Below are 19,964 nucleotides of genomic sequence, written 5' to 3' on the forward strand. Positions count from 1 at the left end.
AAATATTTTCATTCACATGGAAACGACAAGATATTCTACCTTTGTACAGTGAGAACCTGGCTTTGTTTCCTCATGAGATGCACTCTTCCAACAGAGACTTCTTGTTCCCGTATTAGAATTTCCGGTTTATAGAGCTCACAAAAGAACTCTACCTGTGAAGAAAGCATCATCATTTCCAATACTAATGCTGCCTACAACATCACACTAAGAACACCCATGATATGCTACCAGTATTACTTTGCAGCAAGCTAATTTCCTTTGTAAGATTTTATATTTTGTAAGTTCTACCTACTCATCACCTAAAATACTGAAGGACCTCAGAAGTGTTAGTTTCTATACAAACAACACCTTCCCATCCAAAAACTTGGCAATGGGTCTATGCCATTATATTTCTACTTCATCTACTTCCATGGTAGTTCAACAACCTAAACTTGAATCTGGGAACAGTTATCTTAAGTAATAATAATAAAAAAAAAAAAAAACAAAAAACAAAAAAACAAGCTCCCTCAAAAATCCTTGGTGGATACCTCTGTGTAAACAAGGATATTTTGCCATTGGCAGAGGATAATACATTATCATATTGAAATAACGCAAAGAAAGAAGGGCAAACAGAAAAATCCACAGAAGTTTCATGGATCCATCTGTCCACCCAGCTGGCAAGTTTTTCAGTCTTAAAGTAGCAAAGAAGGGAATTAGGGAATTTTCTTTGCAATCAAACTCCTATAGTCAGAAGTAGCTAAAAAAATTATTTAGTTTAACTTAGCCACTTATATCACACATTATTAATATATAGAGAGTTACTAGCCTCTAGAGAGGTACTTGATTTTGGAATAAATTATTACAGAACAAGTAGTAAGGAAGATCATGTTTCTCTCTGAACTCTTCATTTAACTGATTGAAGTTCACTGTAACTACCAAAGAAAAAACACATTCTTTACTGCTCTGTGCATCTAGCAGTATGATGTGCTTAGGGAACTGTGCTGTTCCAGCTGTGTGATCCTTCTTTTGCATGATGAAGCCATTTGCAATGTGCTCTGAAACAGGTTCACTGGCACTTTCAGAGGGAAAAAAAACCCCAACCAAACAAAAAACCCACACAGCTGAAAATAAAACAGGAGAAAAACGTAGATCCCAGGATAGTACCAAGAGCAAAAAAAGCGTTTGGGACAGAGATACAGGCATAGTTTTTTAAGAAAAATAGCAGAACACATTTAAATTAAACACTAGGAAGACTGCAAGTTATAGAATGTTACAATAAACATCATGTTAATTACAGCTCAACATACCTTTTTCTTCGAAATGTTTAGTTTAGTTCCAATAACTTTTGCCATTTTCTGTCTGCTCCCTTGGTTGGACAGCATAGCTGTGAAACAGTCCAATGCCTGCCAAGGGGAAAACAAACCAACTTCTTCCATGTAAATTTTGTATGATATGATCTGACAAGCACCATCTTAATTTACATGAGCCTGAATCCAATCCAGCCATGGTAAATAAAATTATTTTACTGTCCACAGATAGAGTCAAACAATGGATTTCAAAAGGATGTAATAACAACCTCTAAACTCTGTAGTGTAGTGGGTTTCTACTGAAAGTAAAAGCTTTTCAATGCCCAGTCACAGAAGCTATTTTTAGATGAATGGACCAAAATGGAGCAGAAAGTAGCACCGTAAGGTCTCACGTCTTAAAACTACCTTGACTAATGCACTAATTCCAAACTTGGAATGTAAATTCATGCATAGGAAAGTAGGACAGAAGCCTCCTATTACAACAAAAAGGAAAGATCCTAAAACTTCTACTCTCAGTCATATGCAATCCCAAGTCATATCACTTAAAATTATGTTGCAGTATTCTGTTTGCATTACAGTAGTAAGTCAGGATTGGCTTTCAGCACATTACTGCAAACAACTTTCCTCCTAGCAAGTAAAGCCTCTGATAGAGAGATCACAGACATTCCAACTACAGTCCAATTGCTTCAGATAAAACTGAATATAAGTTCCCATCTCACATTCTCAGAGTTAAGATTTGTGAGACAATGCCAGAATTTGAGTAAGCAATTTCTGGATCAAGTCTTACCGCACCTCCTGAAAAATATTCACTGCTGTGGTTGACGAATTACTGTCAAAGTTGTAAGCAATCCTGCTGCACCAATTCAGTAAGTCTCTAAAAAAAAAAAAAAAAAAACAAAAAGATTTGGTACAATCAAGTCAAAAAGAACAGCACCTTCTTTCACGTTCAGCTTAGGTCATTATGTCATCTTCTGGATTTCCACATTTAGTTGTTGTTTAAGTTGTACACGGGAAGACATATAAATAGGATGCTAATTCTAAAGAGTAGCTGAGCACATAAAGACCAGTGTTGCTTTCAGATATATTACTTAAAAATAGATAGTGCACACTCCATTAAACCGTAAAGTAATTATGACATTGAAAAAAATTAAAAGCAGCAAGCTTTTCATCCAGAAAGGTATAAAAACCTATTTTTTCAAGATACTCATTCCTTATCAACAACAAAATATTCCAAAAGACATGAAGAAGAAACATCTAATTCCAGAAAAGCAACTGCCATTTTAAAATTAGTAGCATTCTTATGCTTCACAAAAATATTGGGTACTACCCACACCTAGTACTCACTAACCAATTCATATGGTAATACTGGTTACAGAAATTCCACACAAGTAGAACTGACATGTGGTATGACAGGAAGAAATAATTGAACATCAAGCTGCATTTCATCATAAAAATCCGAAATTAACGGTACACTATAGATTTGCTTATTTTCAGTCATCCATATATTAGAACACTGTGGTTATCTAATACGAAATTATCTAGATAAGCAAACATATACAATTGCTGAAAACGTTATCAACTAGCTCTTGTGAGAGCATCATACAGTACATTTCAGTTCTTAACTAGAACTGATATTTTATGTTAAAAATAATTGAGAAGTAATCCATATGGCTTGATACCAACTCAGCAACCACACACAACAAAACCTACACTTTTTCCTCAAAAAAATCGTGGAAGTATAGCAAATAGGAAGGCCCGAATAATTCAGATTGAAATTTTTGAAAAGATACATTAATTATTATTTTTAAATGAAAAAGTGATTTTTGCAGTTTTTAAAAGAAAAATAGCAAGATAAACATTCCTACCTCTGCAGCTAGCTGACTAAATTTCCTTCTAATAAACATGTAAGAAAATACAACCTTAGAGATAGTTCTCGTCCTTCCAGATTTGGTTTCTTATTTTCTGATTTTGATTCTGATGAATCTTCTGGTATGGGCCTGGAGCCAGATGCACCGTTTTCTAATGCCTGATACTTGTCTCCCGTAAGGTGGATGTAAATGTCTAGCAAGTGATCAGTTACAAGAGCAAGGTTGGGGTGTCTCCTTTGAAGAACCTGAAAAAAAGAAGGAGAAAAAAAAATCTCACAAAACCCCAAACCAGAAAAATTTTTAGCACTCGAAAGACACCACTAGCCCCTCAAATTTTAATAGGATACACTTTAATAGATACTCAGGTTAGCAAGCTGCATAAAACCGCTTCCTTGGAATCTCTCATCTGAAGAAAATAAAAGTTATTGTGACTTGTATGATATCGATTTGGATGCCAAAAGTGAACTTTGTCAACTCAGCTCGGCTCCAGTTCATTTAACACATTTGCATAAATACCAACAGGAAGAACAAAAGATACTTTCAACCCTATCTAAACTCAAATCACAATCATATGACTTTACATCTGATAACAAAAGTTCTTACCTCCTGTTCTTCTTTTTATGACTGGATTTTTTTGGGCATTCAAGTTGCCTATTCACTATGCTGACAAAGACACATTAAGTGGCTAATTTTTCTTCTGTGATTTCCTTCCAGCTCAGTTCTCTCTACTAAAGCTTGCCAACCTGTTTTGAAATCTCTGGGGACTACAAAACAGCAAAGTAATTTGATTCTTAGACCCATTCAAAGCAGAACTGTGTCTGCCAAGGCAAGTTCCAGGAATCTTTGTCCAATTCACTTCACAGTCTCCTGACAAACTGTCCATTTACTTCAAAACTGGCAAAATAAATCCAAAATTCTAAGCATGTATTGTGGAACTTGGAGATAAAAATAAGGACCAAATTATTACTGAAAAACATTTATTACCCTTAATTGAAACAATTATTCACATGCCACAACAGAGAAACAAACACCGTACCTCCTTGAGTTCTCCTTTGCTCATGTTATCCAGATGTATTTTGGTCCAATACTTGTCCAAAAGAGCAGCGTGGCTGCTTTGCTGCCTGTACCAACCTCCACCACAACTGAAGAGCCTAAATCCAAACAACATGAACAAACACAGCATATTGTGTCTTGCTGAAGAATTCAACGTTTTCAGTGCATTCCTGTGCAAAGAGCATGTTACATACTGCTGCTACAGCATAATGTGCATGCATAGACCACCCACTCTTTGTCCCTGGACCGTCATGTACCCTACCGTGGCTATCTCTGCTTTTCAAACTATCTGTTCTTTTACCATAGTGTTTTTCCCCCTGTAGTGCAAAAGTTCCTTGGAGGTACTTGCAGAAAGACTACTGACAAAGTGAAGTCTATTAGAAGCAACACACAGAATTCTGTCAGGGTCCTCTCTTTACAAAGAAGTGGCCTGGGGAATATCCTAAAGGATCTGTGCTCTAATATAGAGATGCAGGAAAAGCATCTCCAGCCCCTGTCCCCTCCACCATCTTTCCTGATTATTCTTCCTTATTCTTCAGGCTCACAGTCCTTTCCATCATGTATTCCGTTCTGGTTTTTTTTTTGGTTTTTTTTTTTTTGTTTGTTTGTTTTTTATTTTGTTTTGTTTTTTTTAATTGCACAAATAACTATGCAGTCATGTCTTATACCCACTATAGAAGTAGCCTTGCACATGTAAAATATTAGGTATCGGGTTTGCGGTTTGTTTTTTGTTTTCTCCTGATTTTTTGTTTGGTTTGACTTTTGGTTGCTTTCTTTTTTTTTGCTTCTAATAATATTCCACAGCTGGAAACTGCAACAGACTTATTGAATCTGCTCTAACTAGCCCAATGGCAATTATATATAATTTGCTGCTATACAAACTGTTGGCCAAGTATACAGAAAATTAACATCTTAGGAGATAAGGCAACCAAAAGAGAGTTGAATCCAAAAGACTCAATTCCAGAAAAAAAAAACCAAACCCACAGACTGGATAAATCAAAGAAAAGAACGAATCTATGAAAGGTATACAAAATCAGAAAAGTTTGTTACAGGCTTTGAAATAAACTACAAGACATTTGAAAACCATGTAACCATTCCCCTTCTAGCTATCCTATCCAATAGTACGTCTTAATATACAAGAAGACATTTTGACATCTGATGCATGAGCCATTACTACAGTGAATCATCAGGGAGAGTACCTTTAATCTTTTCCTGGTTAGAAACATTACAAACCTCTATATTGACACAATACTTTCACAAACCATATTTTCTTAAAAATAAAAAAAAAATTTAAAAAAATCCTTCTTTTTCTTTTTTCATGATTCTCAAATAAAAAAACTTTATCTTCTAACAGATGGAGGGTTGAAATTATGCAAGAAACTCTTAAAATATCTTCCAGGGAACACATGTATACAACTGCTCAAGCAGTTGGAATAAAAAAAAAAACAACAAAAAAACAAAACTCAAAAAACTAATCATATTCAGAAGTCAAGCTGCCAGCTTATGCCAAGATCAGCAAAACTAAGAAATATTTTACACAGGTGCTGTTCAAACTAGCAAGTCAAGACACCTTGTGAATACCCATCATAAACATTCTTCACACAGTAATTGCCAAGAGTGGTATTTTGTTTTGGTGAGAGGCTGGTTTTGTAGGGTTGCCCCTGGCAAGTTTCATTCCTTCAGCTTTGTCGAGTAGATCTTTCTGTAAAGAGACCTGATTCACTCAGTAGTAATATAAGGCTTCTCTAAAGTGAAAAAATTCCTTTTCCACCTTCTGTGGCTTCTGTTGCTTGTTAATTGGAAATTGCTAAAATACTCCTGCTCAAGTACCTTGCACTTCCTGTCTTTGACTTAAAAACAGGATATCCATGCCCTTAACCTCATTTAACTTTACAAGCCCACCTCCTGGTCGCAAAAAACTGGAATCCCGATGCTACTTTTAAACAGTCACCACGACCAGGAATCAGCAACTCTCTTTTTTCCAAAAGAGGAATCAGCACAGAGATCTGGAAGAGAGAAAAAAATTTATAAAACTTTTTTTTTGTTTTTTTAAACTGTAATAGCACACTCATCCACACTCATTTCACACTTGAGATGCTACAGCACTTCCACTGAGCACCACAACATTGTCAGCAACTGCCATTCCTGCAGATTGCACTTAAAAGTGATGCCAATTGCAGAGTCCCTGGTAATTTTAAACAGCAGTGGAAGTCACAGGTGTAATGTTTATCTATCTTCTTTCTCCTGAATCCAGACAGTATTAACACTGCAAGTCCAAATCAAAACTAGTTATTTTGAATAGTCAAATAAATTATTAGACATTTTCATGTCAGAAGCCTTATTTTCTTTATCTGTCTAAACAAACATGACCTGCATCTCAAAGGTTTCGTTCTCAAACATCAACATTTTTCAGTGTATACCCTGCTACTCCCAGGAGAATTCAGTATCTATTTACAGAATCTATCCTTCCATGCAGAAGGACACTAATAACGGTGGAAGGAAAAAAGGGAGGTGGGACCACAAGGATTCCTCAACACAGAGGGAGGCAAACATGGAGACTTTGATAAAGAGAAAGGAGACAGGACGTCTGCTGGGCGGACCTGAAGAAAGGAAGAGATGAATGCAGGATACTACTCAGGGCATGCTTATGATGCAGTAAGCTGAGTCCACAGAAGCAAATAACTGCATGACTCTCTGGCAGTGAAAACCTATGTAGTACACACAAGCAGTATTTCTTGGCTTTCTCACAAATTCCCTATACTTCAGAAGCCTAGAACCCAATAAACAAGTTGTCAGATTATTTCATCACACGAAAGGATGCTTTAAAGAACAGACATGAAAGAAAACAACTATCTGCAGAATGTTCAACAGGCCTATACAGCAAAACATCTCTATGACATCGTTCTTGCAGAAGACATGCTTTCAGCAGCCATTACTTCAAAAGGGAAGGACGACAGTCTAACTAGTCATTCTGGAGCTGAAAACAGGAAACCTATGCTGCTTAATGTAACAACACATTTTTAATATCAAGCCAGAGGTAAGAAATGTGTCAAAATTAAAAAAAAAACAAAAAAAAAAACCCACCCCACACAAATACCACCACATAACAAAACACTAAAAAAAAAAATAATTTTCTTGACAGCACCATTCTAATACAGTGACAATATTCTGCGGTGTTTGTGGCAACATTTGTTTTCAAATATTAAAACATTATTTAAGAGACACATAGCTCATTATCAGGGTCAATTCAAATCTTCAGAGCAAAATTTGACATCAGTGGCAATGTTATGACTATTCTAAAATAATGACAAAAACAAATTCAGTGTGCTAATATGCTAACAAAGACAGACAGGTTAATTCTTTCTAATTCCTTTTAAAGGGGCAGTATTTTCAGCATCTGCTGCAGAATTCATGGTGATTAGACTCCAAAAATTGCTAGTATGGGCCTTAAGACCAGTACCTTACAGAGAACATGAACCTACGTACCACATCTAGAGGAGCATAATCAATATCCTCCAGAAGGATCCAATGACCTTTGTTAACAGCTTGTGTCAAGGTTCCAGGTTGCCAAACAAACTCCCCTGGTACATCTGTACAACGATACATACCAAGCAGCATCTATGACAGAAACAATCAGTACATTAGAGACCTGTTCATTGCATCTCTTAAAAACTCAGAGCAGAAATTTACAAAAATGACCAAAGCTGGTACATAAGTAACACTTACTTGGCCTGCACACTACTAAACAATCCACCTGGCAATCTGTGCCCAGCACTATGCTTTTTTTAATTAAGAAAAAAAAAAGAAGTTTCACTCCTCTGAATCTATGATAATCCAACTGAAATATAGTAATTAACATGAACCGGGTAATTGTAAGTGAATTTCCAGAGCTGTGCCACCATAATTAACAACCAATCAACAGTATACCATACAAAATTTGCTAGGTTTGCACTGAACTTTATTTTACATTTTTGAAAACTCTGCGACTAAGCTAGTAAGAGGAATTGTAAAGCAAGTTATTCAAAGATACAAAACTAGTCAAGTGTTGCTTCTCTGTAAAGTTATAACTTCCACATTCAAGCATTCCTTAAACAATTAACTTCATAGTTTCACTACTACGTATGTTGTACCTTGAACTTTATAACTTTTTCTTAATATGGTGGTCTTACTCATGTACATGAAAATATACTCTTGTGGAGAACAGTTGTGAGATGGTGCAATCAGCTGTTCTATGCAAGTAAAGAAAGTGCTCATGCATACTAAGAACAACATTCAGATAGCACTTCTGGCAGGTGCTACCCACCTGGGAAAACTAAATACAAATTGAGGCAAACAACATAAGTCAATTCACGTTCAAAAGTTATACGTGCAAAACCAGAAGAATGTGAAACTATCTTCACCTCTGGTTTTATCTCTACAGGTAGAGCTAGATCACTGTTATGTAAGTGCATGCGTCCTCAGCGTCACAGGATCTTACTTCATCTCACCTTTATCACAAAAATCTGGTAATCAAGTTAAACTGACATTAGCTCACTTAAATGGAAATTAAAGTGCCTTTGGCACTAGCTTGAGTCGTTTTAGAATCTTTTTGTTTACCCCAACACAAATAAAAATTAAAAATAAAATAAAATAAAATAAAAAAATAGGGGTCTTCCACACAGAAAAACCCTGATAAAACATAATTTGAATGAAACGGATACAGCACAATTATGCATAGAATTTAAAACCTACTGAAACCTGTGATTTTTCTTCACATTTTATTCTCCTCAACAGTAAGACCAATAAAGTTCAACATTATCTTATTAGAAAATTAAGTCCATGCGTTAAGTAAAGATTACATCTGATCATCCAACCATAAAACAACTTAATCAGTTACCTTACTATCGGTTTGATCCCCAAGTTGGACTTTCAAAATATGAGGAGGCTTTGCTCTTCCTGTAACAGCTGCTAAATATTCAACTAAAGAAGTTTTGCCACATCCTATTGGTCCTTCTAATAAAACAGGCCTCTGATCCGCTACAGCAATAGCAAGGTTTTGAAGATTTGTGACAGCAGATTCAACCAAAACAAAACTGCTGGTGTTATTTTCCTGTTCAAATATTAAAATTGAATTATACACTGAAATTTTTAACTTTTTTTTTTGTAAAACACAGATTGTACAACACAGAACAATTAGGAAAGTGAGTCTGGCAATTAGAAAATTTTGGCCTGTAGATCTGTCAACACACATCAAATAAAATAAAGGATTCTAAAGCTGTATTTAATGACAGATATTAAAATAGACTTAATCAAAAACCTATTATAGGTGAAACACTTCATAAAGTATATGTACAATTTGTTCCCAAAGGGAGTTCACACTAAGTTGTCAGTACAGGCATAGTAACTATTCAACCATAACACGTCAATCAAATACAATTTGCAACCTAAGTAAAACTAAGTCATCAGAATGGATCCAAACCACAGCACAAACCAAACAGCAGTTAGATTCAGATGATGCCAAGTATGAATATTAACTGTTGTATTTAATTCTTTCCACACAGGCCAAAGTATAAGATCACTAAACTCAGTGCATGGAAAGGGGTAGCGGGGAAGGTAAATTCAGTAACGTTTTTATTTTATTCAAAATGCAATGAACGTAATTCATCAAATGGTAATTAATCAACGCTACAAATACCCTCCTACAGTCACTTATATATCAGTATATGGCATAAAAATTAGTGTTTTCCTGCTGAATGGCACAGATAAAAGAAATCAGAGTACACACTGCACCAAAACAAGTGTCTTGTATTTCAGGTTGATCTTCTCCTCAGATATAGTTTCACGCACTCCTCTGGTAACAATGCTGGTTTTTGAGAGTACCTGCTTTCCCTCACAGCTTGCTCCCACCTCTTAATCAGACCTCCCCAGTACAACTGGAACTACACTGTACACTGCATCAGTGAAATACCCGTGGCTATTAGAAAAATAAAAGCATGCTTTTTTTTGGGAAGTCCTCTCTTCCCTCACAGACAGAGAATCATTCCAGCAATCCAGTTTACAGCATGGCTTAGCTTCAGCACATCTGCAGCAGCAATGACACTGGCATGGGAGTAAGAATCTCCTCAAACAGCTCTACAGTTTCCCCTACTGCAATGAATTTCAACCCACACTCTAAATCATATTAAAAAAAAAAAAAGCTAGAACACAGCAAATTCAACTACGGAAGACAGGAGAGCAATTTAGGAGGAAATCTCTCTTTCCTTGCTTCTGCTAGTCAAGAAATTCTGGGCATTGGGAATCTTCATTCATTTCCTTGTCCTTCATTTGTAGATCAGTGTCACAAAATTAAATAGAAATACACAGTCAAGAGCTAAAACTGTACCTAAGTGAGAAAAAAACAGCCAAGAAAACTGGCTGCAGCTACAAAAAAAAAAAAAAAAAAAAAGAATCTGAACAGTTCAAGATGAACAGCATCTCAAAAGAAAAAAGGTTAAATATTGTTTGGTCAAAAGTGTTTATGCCTTCGATGGACTTCCTAAAACTGTAAGGCACTACATTCTGCCTTACACTTCACTCAAAAGGAGAAAGTAAGTTCTTGCTCACTTCCTATCCCCTTTTTCTGCCTTTTAGAAGAGAAAATAGCAGCCTTGTTTGCTTTTAAGAGAAGAACTAAGAATATGTTTGGAGAAAGGCTGTTTATAAGGTGCAGCACAGAAAACTACTTCATGCAGGTAAAAGCAACTGTGCCAGATCCTACCTTTACTCAGCGATAGACTACCACCCTAACTTGGGCTGGAGATACTATGTAAGGCTGAATATTATTTTGTAGCACGTTCGTAGGAACTGCTAGATGAAGATGAAATAAACAGTACTGCCACACCTTCAGTGCTTCCTTTCACTGCAGAGCTTCTTTGTAGCGACTATATTACCCAACACTAGCTTACAGCATACATCAAGAAAGCTAAAGATACACACATTACCTGTCGTATCTCAATACCATTTGAGCAGGAAATAAAGTCAGTTTACTGCATTTAGAGATTCTTTAAAAAAAAAAAGGTACAGACATAACCCTGGGTTACATACCTGCTCTTCAGAAGAAACAAGCTGCAATCTAGGCAGCACAATACCACATACAGCTACGACATTTGCAGAGAGGTCGCCTGATACAATATGTCCTTGCGTATACTGCAGCTCTTTCTCCTTTTGCCAAAATGAGGAGTCCGGATTGGCCAAAACAAGGGCTCGTTCCACATTCTGTAGCCGAGATTCTTCTAGTAGCCTGTGAAATCCATGTTTATTAACTCAACTGAAAGCCATCAACAAAAACAAGTAGCGTTCAAGATTTTTAAAGTTCTTACTTTAGTCTGAAATGTATCAGCTCCTCAGGATTGAATATCTTCTTCAGGAAAGACAATTTATGCTCATCATTCATGCATGTAACCAGAGCAAGACAGTTTGAAGTATACCTAAAAATTGTATTAAGAAATTTAGTTTGACAACTGCTAATTGTAAATCAAAATATCAAGTTTGAAAAAAAAAAAAAAAATGCAGAAAAATGTCTCCATAGAAATTATTTTAGTGCTTTACTTAACACTCTGCAAGACTAGAGAAATATCTCAGAACTGAGAAAAGCAATACTATCACGGCGTATTTTATTGTTTATACACCAACTAGCTAACCTTTTTCTGAAGGACTGAATGATCAACAGCAGAATAGCAAAGGAGAGCACTTTCCCAAATAAATGAAGGTAAACATATGAAACAAGGAAAATCAGGTTTTCTTTGCCTATTTTGTTTTTTTCTCCTTCCTACCATTTCCCTTTCAAAATTGCTTTGTATTTCATGTTATTTCTAAAATAACCCTAGCACAATGAACTCAAGACCTAGAGCCAAAAGAAGCCAACAACTCACAAGTTTGACTTCATTACTACAAAAAGCTGTCTTGCAACAAAAGGACATTTCATACAAATTATAAAACACTTTTCATTTATTATACCATTGTTTTTATCTTCCAAGAACAAAGCTTTCAGTGAGCTTGGGTGAGGGAGGTGGGAGGAAAGCAAGGAGGAAGAAGAAAAAAAAGAATTGCCAGAAGATGACTGGTTCAGGACAAAATTTCAAAGTCAGCTCATTCACTTACCTAAGATTATTAGCTGAACACTAGGTAAACCAATTCCAGTCAATGAATCAGAAATTCTGTTTATTTTTCTCTAAGACTATCTAAGTGTATGTCACCCTGAAGAGCTTCATAAATGGCCAATAAACTTGACAACACTCTTTTCCCTGCCCTTCCTAAATTATACACCTTATTTAAAACCTTTGTTTTACTAAAACAATTCTGAATTCATGTTTTTTTAAAAAAATAAAACTATCAAAGATCTTTTCTGAAATAAAAGGCACTATCAATACCACTCACATAAATAAGGTAGATCATGTGACTAGGTTGAAGCCCTGCAGGCAGACACCTAACATAAAACATCTGACCAAAACCCCATGCAAAAAGTCTGCAAGAGGGCCAATTAGGAAGTGTAGCTTAAATAAGCTAACATTTACAGCGACCGAGATGCCTATATATACAAGCAATAGAAAAAACCCAGCTCATTAATAATCTGTTAATGCAGAACGGTGGAGTAACAGTAGATTAATCTCTGCTTTCTTCTATGATAGTATGCTAGAACGCATATAGTACACCAACAAGCTTACAGTAGAGGTGAAGTGATAATGCTTCACCAAATTTGCCATCTGCCATGAATCCAACTTGCATTGGATAACCAAAGTTATTTGAAAAGATACTCCAGACCATAGCTTTAAGCGTGACTAAGAGCCAGCCTACGTTTCACTCTGTGACAGATCACTACAGCTTTCAAAAGATCAGGTAAGAAGCACAGGTACAGATACCATCAGTACAGATTTTTCTGAAATTATTTGAAGATGCTTTTCCACTTGCATGTGAACATTGTTAAATACTATTCAAGACACACAGACATGTTTTCAATGGAGAAGATCTGGGAGTTTCAACTTACCAACGGACTAAAGTGTCATGACTCCTTAGGAGTGGAATACACACACTCCAGTCCCATAATTCCCGGAAAACCGATTGCTCCTTTTGTAAAAATCTATAAGCTGCCTCCATGAGGTCGCGTAACTTCATTCGTCTGCGCCCATATCGAACTGTGGTTGCATCTGAGCTCTCCAGGAAAAGCCTCTGGAAAACTGGTGATGTGCTCTTGAAATATCTCAACGCAAACCTTTAGAAGAAAGAGAGAGAGAAAGAGATGGAACACAGACATCTAAGCCAAAGGAAAGGAAAATAGTGACTAACAAAAACATCAGGACAGAGGTCCTGAAACAGAAATTGATGGTATACTGAGAACTAAGGCCTATAACTTTGTCCACACTTGGGAAAGACAACCACTGCAGTAATCAGCTGACAACAGATACTTTACCTTACTAGAAATCATTACTTAATTATAAAGGGGAAACAGTACTGCCTTTGGCAAAAACTCTTTGATTGTTCTTGTTTAATGAAAAAGTAATGCTGATTTCTACTTAGGTAACTTTGTATTCTACTGACCCGCAGATCTAATCTTAAATGTAGAGATTTTGGTTGTGAGCAGTTTTCATGACAGCTGTTTTGCTTTTCTTTTGATGATTAAGATGAAAATCACACTAGATCTTACAACACAATTTAATTTAAATAAGCTGTGTTTAAGACTTGTGTTTTCTAAATAATTCTTTCAATTCAAAACACAGTTGTTATTGTGGGAGACAATCCAAATTGTAACACCACCTCTAATCACCAGTGAAAACTAACAAGCATGTACTCCCTAAGTTTAAATACTGCACAAAGAAGCATTACATTATATTACTTACGGCAAAACGTCAGGGTGGTCAGCAACCAACTTGCTCATTGCTACGCACAGCCTTTCATGCCGATCATGGTTGATCTGGCCACCAGCTTTAATGGCTTCTGCATTTCTTTCCAACAAATCCAACAAGATTGGCCGAACTTGACGGCCAATCAACAGAGTACATTCTTTATCCAGTAATAACTGCGCTAAAGTGTCAAGGATGCACTGCCGATCCTGCTGAGTCCAAATCTAGAGGAGTGAAAAAAACAGGTTAAATGGGAAACGATTTGGACTTTCAACTTCAGAGTTATTCATGTACGATTCACGGTGAATTTTAGAGGAATACATCTTTCAAAAAACAGAAAGGAGACCAAAATTCCCAATGGAAGTACTTACTTGACACAGCTCTCCATACTCAAAAAAAATTAGGAAACAGAGTAAGTGATATGAAGAAGGACACACTAAATAGGCATTACAAAAAAAAGTCTCTAAATCCTAAATTATATTTTACAGCTGAAAGATTTTTCTTTAAATATTTGCTTTAAGAAAAAGTTGGGAAAGTGTTATAACAACCAATACATCTTTGTTAATAGAATTCCCACTGATCTCAACAGCTTAGTCTCATGAGAGCCACAAAACATTTAAGAACTCAAGTTCTTAAAAAAAGTTTAAGTTGCCATTTTCACTCTCTCTTTTTCAGAAAAGAAGCATTCAATCATGATCCCACACTTATTTCCATATTTCTGATAGCAATCATATTGAGCAGTGCTCTTGACAAGCAGCAGCATGTATCTGCAGTTTTGAAATTGAGATTTTATTTTTCCTTACTTTTATATAAAAATGATCCTTCAGTACAAAGAAAAATACCAAGCTTTAGAATAGATAGCAAACACATTCAAATCTGCTAGGAGGGTAAAAAAAAAAAAACAAAACAAACCACCGAAAACCAAATCCTCTTCCACCCCCCGCAAAAACCCCAAACAAACAAAAAACCACACCTCTCCCCATTTCCCCCTTAACCCCTTCACATGCCCCTCAACCTTTCTAACTGTGTTACTGAAAAACAACAATTCATTTCTTGTGTCTTATGCTTAAATTTCTCTCGTCTTTGAGCTCATGTTATTATCCAAGCATCTCTCCACTTCCATGATGTTTAGCTTATAATGCAGTAAAAGTAATTTGGATTCATGAAAAATCAGGGTTATGAATTCACACTGTAGCGGTTTTGCTCTTAACAGCTAGGCAAGGCAGCTTTCCAAACAAAACAACCACTTACTAAACTCCTACAGAAATATTCTGTGATTCGGGTAGTCTTTCATTTTAGCAACAACGTACAGTCAACTTCTGCTTCTCCTAGACTTTTGTCACTCAGGTAAAATCTGCCCCAAGGCCTGCAGATGGGATGGTTTTATTCTTACAAGATAAACAGAATGCATCCTTTGAAAGGGTGACCTAAGGATATACCTCTGCCAGCATGCTTCTAGAACACACGCATACTTGTTCAAGTTCCCTGCACCATCTCCTGAATTTGAAGAGACATTGATTCTCTAACAGCATCTAAGAAATCAGGGAAACTGCAGTATATACTACAAACATCAAAACCATCCCATTAAATGTAAACTATTTCTTACACACTTCATGTTTATTTTTACAAAACATAAGGTTATCTTCCTCTCATCTATCAAAGCATCATCAAAAATATTTTTTAAATTGGAGCTGAAGGTCTGCACTCATCACAGAGCAAGCAAGCCACTGTTCATTACAGAGGATCAGATTCTGAATGGCAAAATGATTGACAAGCTGTTCAACAGCAGCACAGCTCAAAAGAACTGGAGACAAACTCCACTGTAAAAAAATTAAAAGAACCTTCAGTTTACAAATCAATTACATCTCTGGCCACCCAAACAAGTCACAACAGGGTGCTTAATTTATTAACCAGAGCTTTCAATATCAAATAAAGGAACAGTTAACAATAAAATAGTAAATAATGTGACTGACTCAGTAAAATTCTGTAGTTACATGACTACTGTACAACAAATCCATTCCATCAGCAATTTTGTGAGAGCAAGCAGTTTTTTTAATCATTGTGTATAGTACCCTGAGGACACAGAGGGTCTGTGTGTTCAAAAATCACAGTGGCAACATTCCCATTCTACAGAGACCATCTATTTGATTTCAGTGCCTTTCAGAATCTAACTTAAAAATTTTATGGAAAAGAAGAACACTGTCAGAGGGGATTTTTAACTAAAGGTGGCTTTGTGAAATATCCAACTTTCTCAATCAGTAGCAAAGGACAGCTGATATGAAAGTGTTTAATTCTAGTCTTCAAATCTGGAACAGTAAATATGCGACTGTGGTTCCAAACAGCTGCTTTAAGAAAGCACAAAAGACTGTCCTTCCAAATATTGACTATATACATACATTGTGTATTATTAATGGAAGAGATATCAAACAGAAGCACAGCTAGGACTGAGATCTGGAGTCAAACAGGATCCAAGTTGCTCCTGTAGCGGTATGTTGCACACCTCCTTCCCAACCTGCACAGTACATTTACACAGTGCTCACAAGGTACGGAAATCTTGGCAAGATCATCCAAGTTAATCCTTCTTCCAAAGTCTTCCACTGGCTGGGAAAGTCAAGCGGATTTTCCACATCAGCACACTCACTAGGTTCAGGATAAGAGAAGCAACAGAAAGGTGTGGCTTGGCCTTGGGAACAGGCAAAAAGAAAACAGAGTAGGACCACTCTTTTTGGCAGCTACCCAGTTCAGTAAGATAAAGCAAAACACGAGCCTGCAATCTTCTTATAACCCACATACTTCAGAAAAAAAAAAAAATTAACAAGACAGGTGGATATGCAGTCTCATAAGAACAAGATAGCCTCAGCTACCTGCAGAACAAGCTAGAACACCCTACACATCCTCCAGCATATCACATTTTATAAGAGTTGGACAAACCACTCCTTCAAGGATAGCAAGAATGTTCTCTTTGACTTTTTATCAGTATATTTAGTAATATACTGTCTCCCAAAAATCACAGCTGTTCAAAAACTAGAAGGAAATGAGAATATACTCCAGGACAGAAGCCAAAGTGCAACATACCTTCCCTTATTTATAATGCTGTATGATGTAACACCTAATTAATCTTTCACATAAAAAGCTGAAGTCATATTTTAGGAAAAAAAAAAAATAAATAGTCTGCCTTAGTTGCCAGGACATTCTTCTGATAGCCAACGAGTAGCTGGGTGAATTTGGGACAGCTAGGTCACCTATTTTTTTTTTCCTACATTTATTAAAAAAAAATGGAATAAAGGCACTTCTCACCATCAAATGCTAAGACTGAAGGGCTATAAATAAAAGCTTGGAGTTATTATTAAAACTATTTTCACTCTCACATGGAAAAATGAAAGACAAAATGAAGGATGCCAAGCTAAAACACCAGCAGAATAGGGGATTCAGAACAGCACACTCGAGATCTCCAGTTGATTGAAGACAGTTCACAGACTACACAGAAGAAACATCCAAAAGGGTCAGGGTTTTTTACTTATATCTTTCCATATATGCAGTGGTGGATGCAAAGGACAGAAATGAATAAGGATATTTTTGCACTAAAGTTCCAGTCCTACTAGCATTTTAACCTTCACATTAATGAAATTCTCTACTGAAATCACAGAGAGCCAAAAGTAAATGCATTTGCACAAAAACTGCATGTGGAATTCTATGCAGGAAGACATTCTCATTCAAATAGACCTTTGGTAACACACAGAACCAAAATCACATTCCAGTAGTTTGTGGAGCCCTAGTGGTTATACAGTTTGCTTAAATTATCCAAAAATAGAAAGGCAAGAAACAAAGACTGCTTTAGAGAGCTTATTTTCTTCATTAAGAACGCAGAAATTTGCTGTACCTTTGCAGAGTTAATGGTAAACAAATGCTCTACATAAAAGGCTCTCTTTCTATTACACACTGAAGTACAGGGAACAAGATCTTCCATCACCACATGAACGGTGCTTTCCTATGAATCTCAAAAACCTGCTCCTTACTTAGCAGTTGTGGACAAGTTCCATTCCGTTATGGCATACTGAAGAAATAAGCTGCCAGAAAGACACAGTGAAGCTGCAGAGCACACAGAGCTCTACATTTCCAGAATGCATGCTTCCCAAGTTACATACAAAGCAACTGGCAGGAAACCAGGCACGACGACTGCAGCCATTAGTTGTTCAGTGGCAAGATAAGCCTAACATACTCCTAGATCAGTAACTTTAAAGCTTGGAGGTAACAAACAGGCTCTTTCAAAAGAGCCTGTCCTCGTTCATTAATGTGCTGTTCCAGACTCTCTGTATGTAATAACTCTTTAATAATTTCCACCCAGCAAGACTTTTAAACTTAAAGCACATCTCTCAGAACAGACACCAGAAGGGAACGGGTACAGTCTCTTCCCCAGTCTCAGATCTCAGTGACTCACTTCTGGTTCACAGCTCCATCTGTCTGCTACATCATGTACCCACATCATCCCCATCTCTATTTCTCAGTCTTTCTCTTCAATAGCAGCTCTTCATCACTGCTTCCCACCAATTAGCATCAGCTCTCCGACACAGGAATATATATTCATGTCAATTTTACTTTGATCCTATGATTTGCAGCGACAGAACAAAAAGCCATCCGTCTACCCACAGAGAACCTTTACTACCAGTATGAAAGCCTTCCCCAATCACAACTAAGAGACAGGAATTCTGACTGAAAGCCAACATTCTGGGAAAAAAAAAATATTATTTAAACTTTTCATCTTCAAACAACTGGGACACTTCCTAGACACTCAAACAGAAATATGGATTTTGAGTGCCAAAGCGTGTACACAACTGAGAGGCTCAAAAAGCTCTGTCGTGAAAAGTATAAATAATATGACATCTGATGCGTTGCTATCTTATTACTACATGTCTTCATGTATTTCAGACACAGAAACGATCTAGGCCTTGATTCTCCTAGAAGACAGGTGTGCTTTTCACAGTTAAAGCAGTCAAAACACGAAAAATAGGAACATGTTTCCAGCATCGCTGTGATTAAAAAGAAAAAAAAAAAAAAGGAAGCAAAGCCTAGAAAACCCAATCCTCTGTCTTTTTACCCTACATGTTGTTTTAAGGCAATTAAAGAGGGAGGCAGAGAGCATCAGGGCAACGTGCTGCAGCTAAGGGACTAGATACCTTCTTAGCGCTTGCTAATCTCTCGCTCTCACGCTTGCACAGAGTCACCCTAAGGGACACGGAGGATATTGAACATTTTAACTGCGGGGCAAAAATGCCTCCTCAGGCGGCTCAACACAGGGGGTACCAGGGTACGGGGGGGGAACCTTCCTCACGGGGCTCCACTCGCACGGCCCCGAAAGGGGAGGGGAGGGGGAAGAAACCGCAACAGGCACACCGAGAAAGGGAGGGAGAGGGGAAGAGCTGCTCCCGCAGAGCGGCTCGGCCGGTCGCCCGAGGGCGAGGGGACGGGAGGGGTCGCCAGGCGGCAAGGGGAGCAGACAAAGCTGCCGGGAGGAGATGGCGGCGCGGGGGAAGGCAGCGCGGCGCGTCCCCCTTCCCTCCTCGGCAGCCCCAGCTGTGCCCGCCCGCGGGGATGGGGAGAGAGAGAGAGAGAGAGAGAGGGCGGCTGGGGGTTGGCGCCGAGCTCTGCGCCACCCTGCTCACCTGCTTCGCCAGGAACCTGCTCAGCTCCGCGCTGCTCTTCTCGTTCCTGCGCGCCACCAGCTGCAGCGGCTCCGCCAGACGGAACCGCAGGTCCGCCATCCTGCGCCGGCGCTGCCGAGGAGGAGAGCAGCAGCGGCGGGAGGGAGGGAAGAAGGGAATGGGCCCCGCGGCACGTGGGGCGCGGGACGGCCGCGCAGCTCGGCACCGGCTTCCGCTCGCGCCGGCGGCGTCACCCACTCGCGA

The 19,964-nt window shown here is 37.8% G+C and overlaps 1 protein-coding gene across 4 annotated transcripts in view; it reads right to left on the reverse strand.

The window, feature by feature from the left end:
* MDN1 (midasin AAA ATPase 1) overlaps nucleotides 1-19,943 on the reverse strand; it is a 102,529-nt gene extending 82,586 nt beyond the window's left edge. For 2 of the 4 annotated variants that reach the window (XM_086745951.1, XM_086745950.1), the window contains exons 1-13: nucleotides 19,722-19,943; nucleotides 14,059-14,285; nucleotides 13,209-13,433; nucleotides 11,545-11,652; nucleotides 11,270-11,465; nucleotides 9,084-9,296; nucleotides 7,694-7,825; nucleotides 6,110-6,213; nucleotides 4,191-4,305; nucleotides 3,206-3,399; nucleotides 2,079-2,160; nucleotides 1,287-1,382; nucleotides 40-152 (exon numbers count right to left, since the gene is read on the reverse strand). In XM_086745951.1, the coding sequence (XP_086602077.1) occupies nucleotides 40-152; nucleotides 1,287-1,382; nucleotides 2,079-2,160; nucleotides 3,206-3,399; nucleotides 4,191-4,305; nucleotides 6,110-6,213; nucleotides 7,694-7,825; nucleotides 9,084-9,296; nucleotides 11,270-11,465; nucleotides 11,545-11,652; nucleotides 13,209-13,433; nucleotides 14,059-14,285; nucleotides 19,722-19,820 (1,904 nt within the window). In that variant the 5' untranslated portion in view covers nucleotides 19,821-19,943. Of the gene's footprint in view, nucleotides 1-39; nucleotides 153-1,286; nucleotides 1,383-2,078; nucleotides 2,161-3,205; nucleotides 3,400-4,190; nucleotides 4,306-6,109; nucleotides 6,214-7,693; nucleotides 7,826-9,083; nucleotides 9,297-11,269; nucleotides 11,466-11,544; nucleotides 11,653-13,208; nucleotides 13,434-14,058; nucleotides 14,286-19,721 lie in introns of those variants that run through there. The other 2 variants (XM_086745952.1, XM_086745953.1) reach the window with 2 other exon arrangements.
* Nucleotides 19,944-19,964: the final 21 nt, after the last annotated feature.

The sequence above is a fragment of the Chlamydotis macqueenii genome, chromosome 3 (assembly GCF_036417535.1).
Source record: "Chlamydotis macqueenii isolate bChlMac1 chromosome 3, bChlMac1.mat, whole genome shotgun sequence".
Classification (NCBI taxonomy): Eukaryota; Metazoa; Chordata; class Aves; order Otidiformes; family Otididae; genus Chlamydotis; species Chlamydotis macqueenii.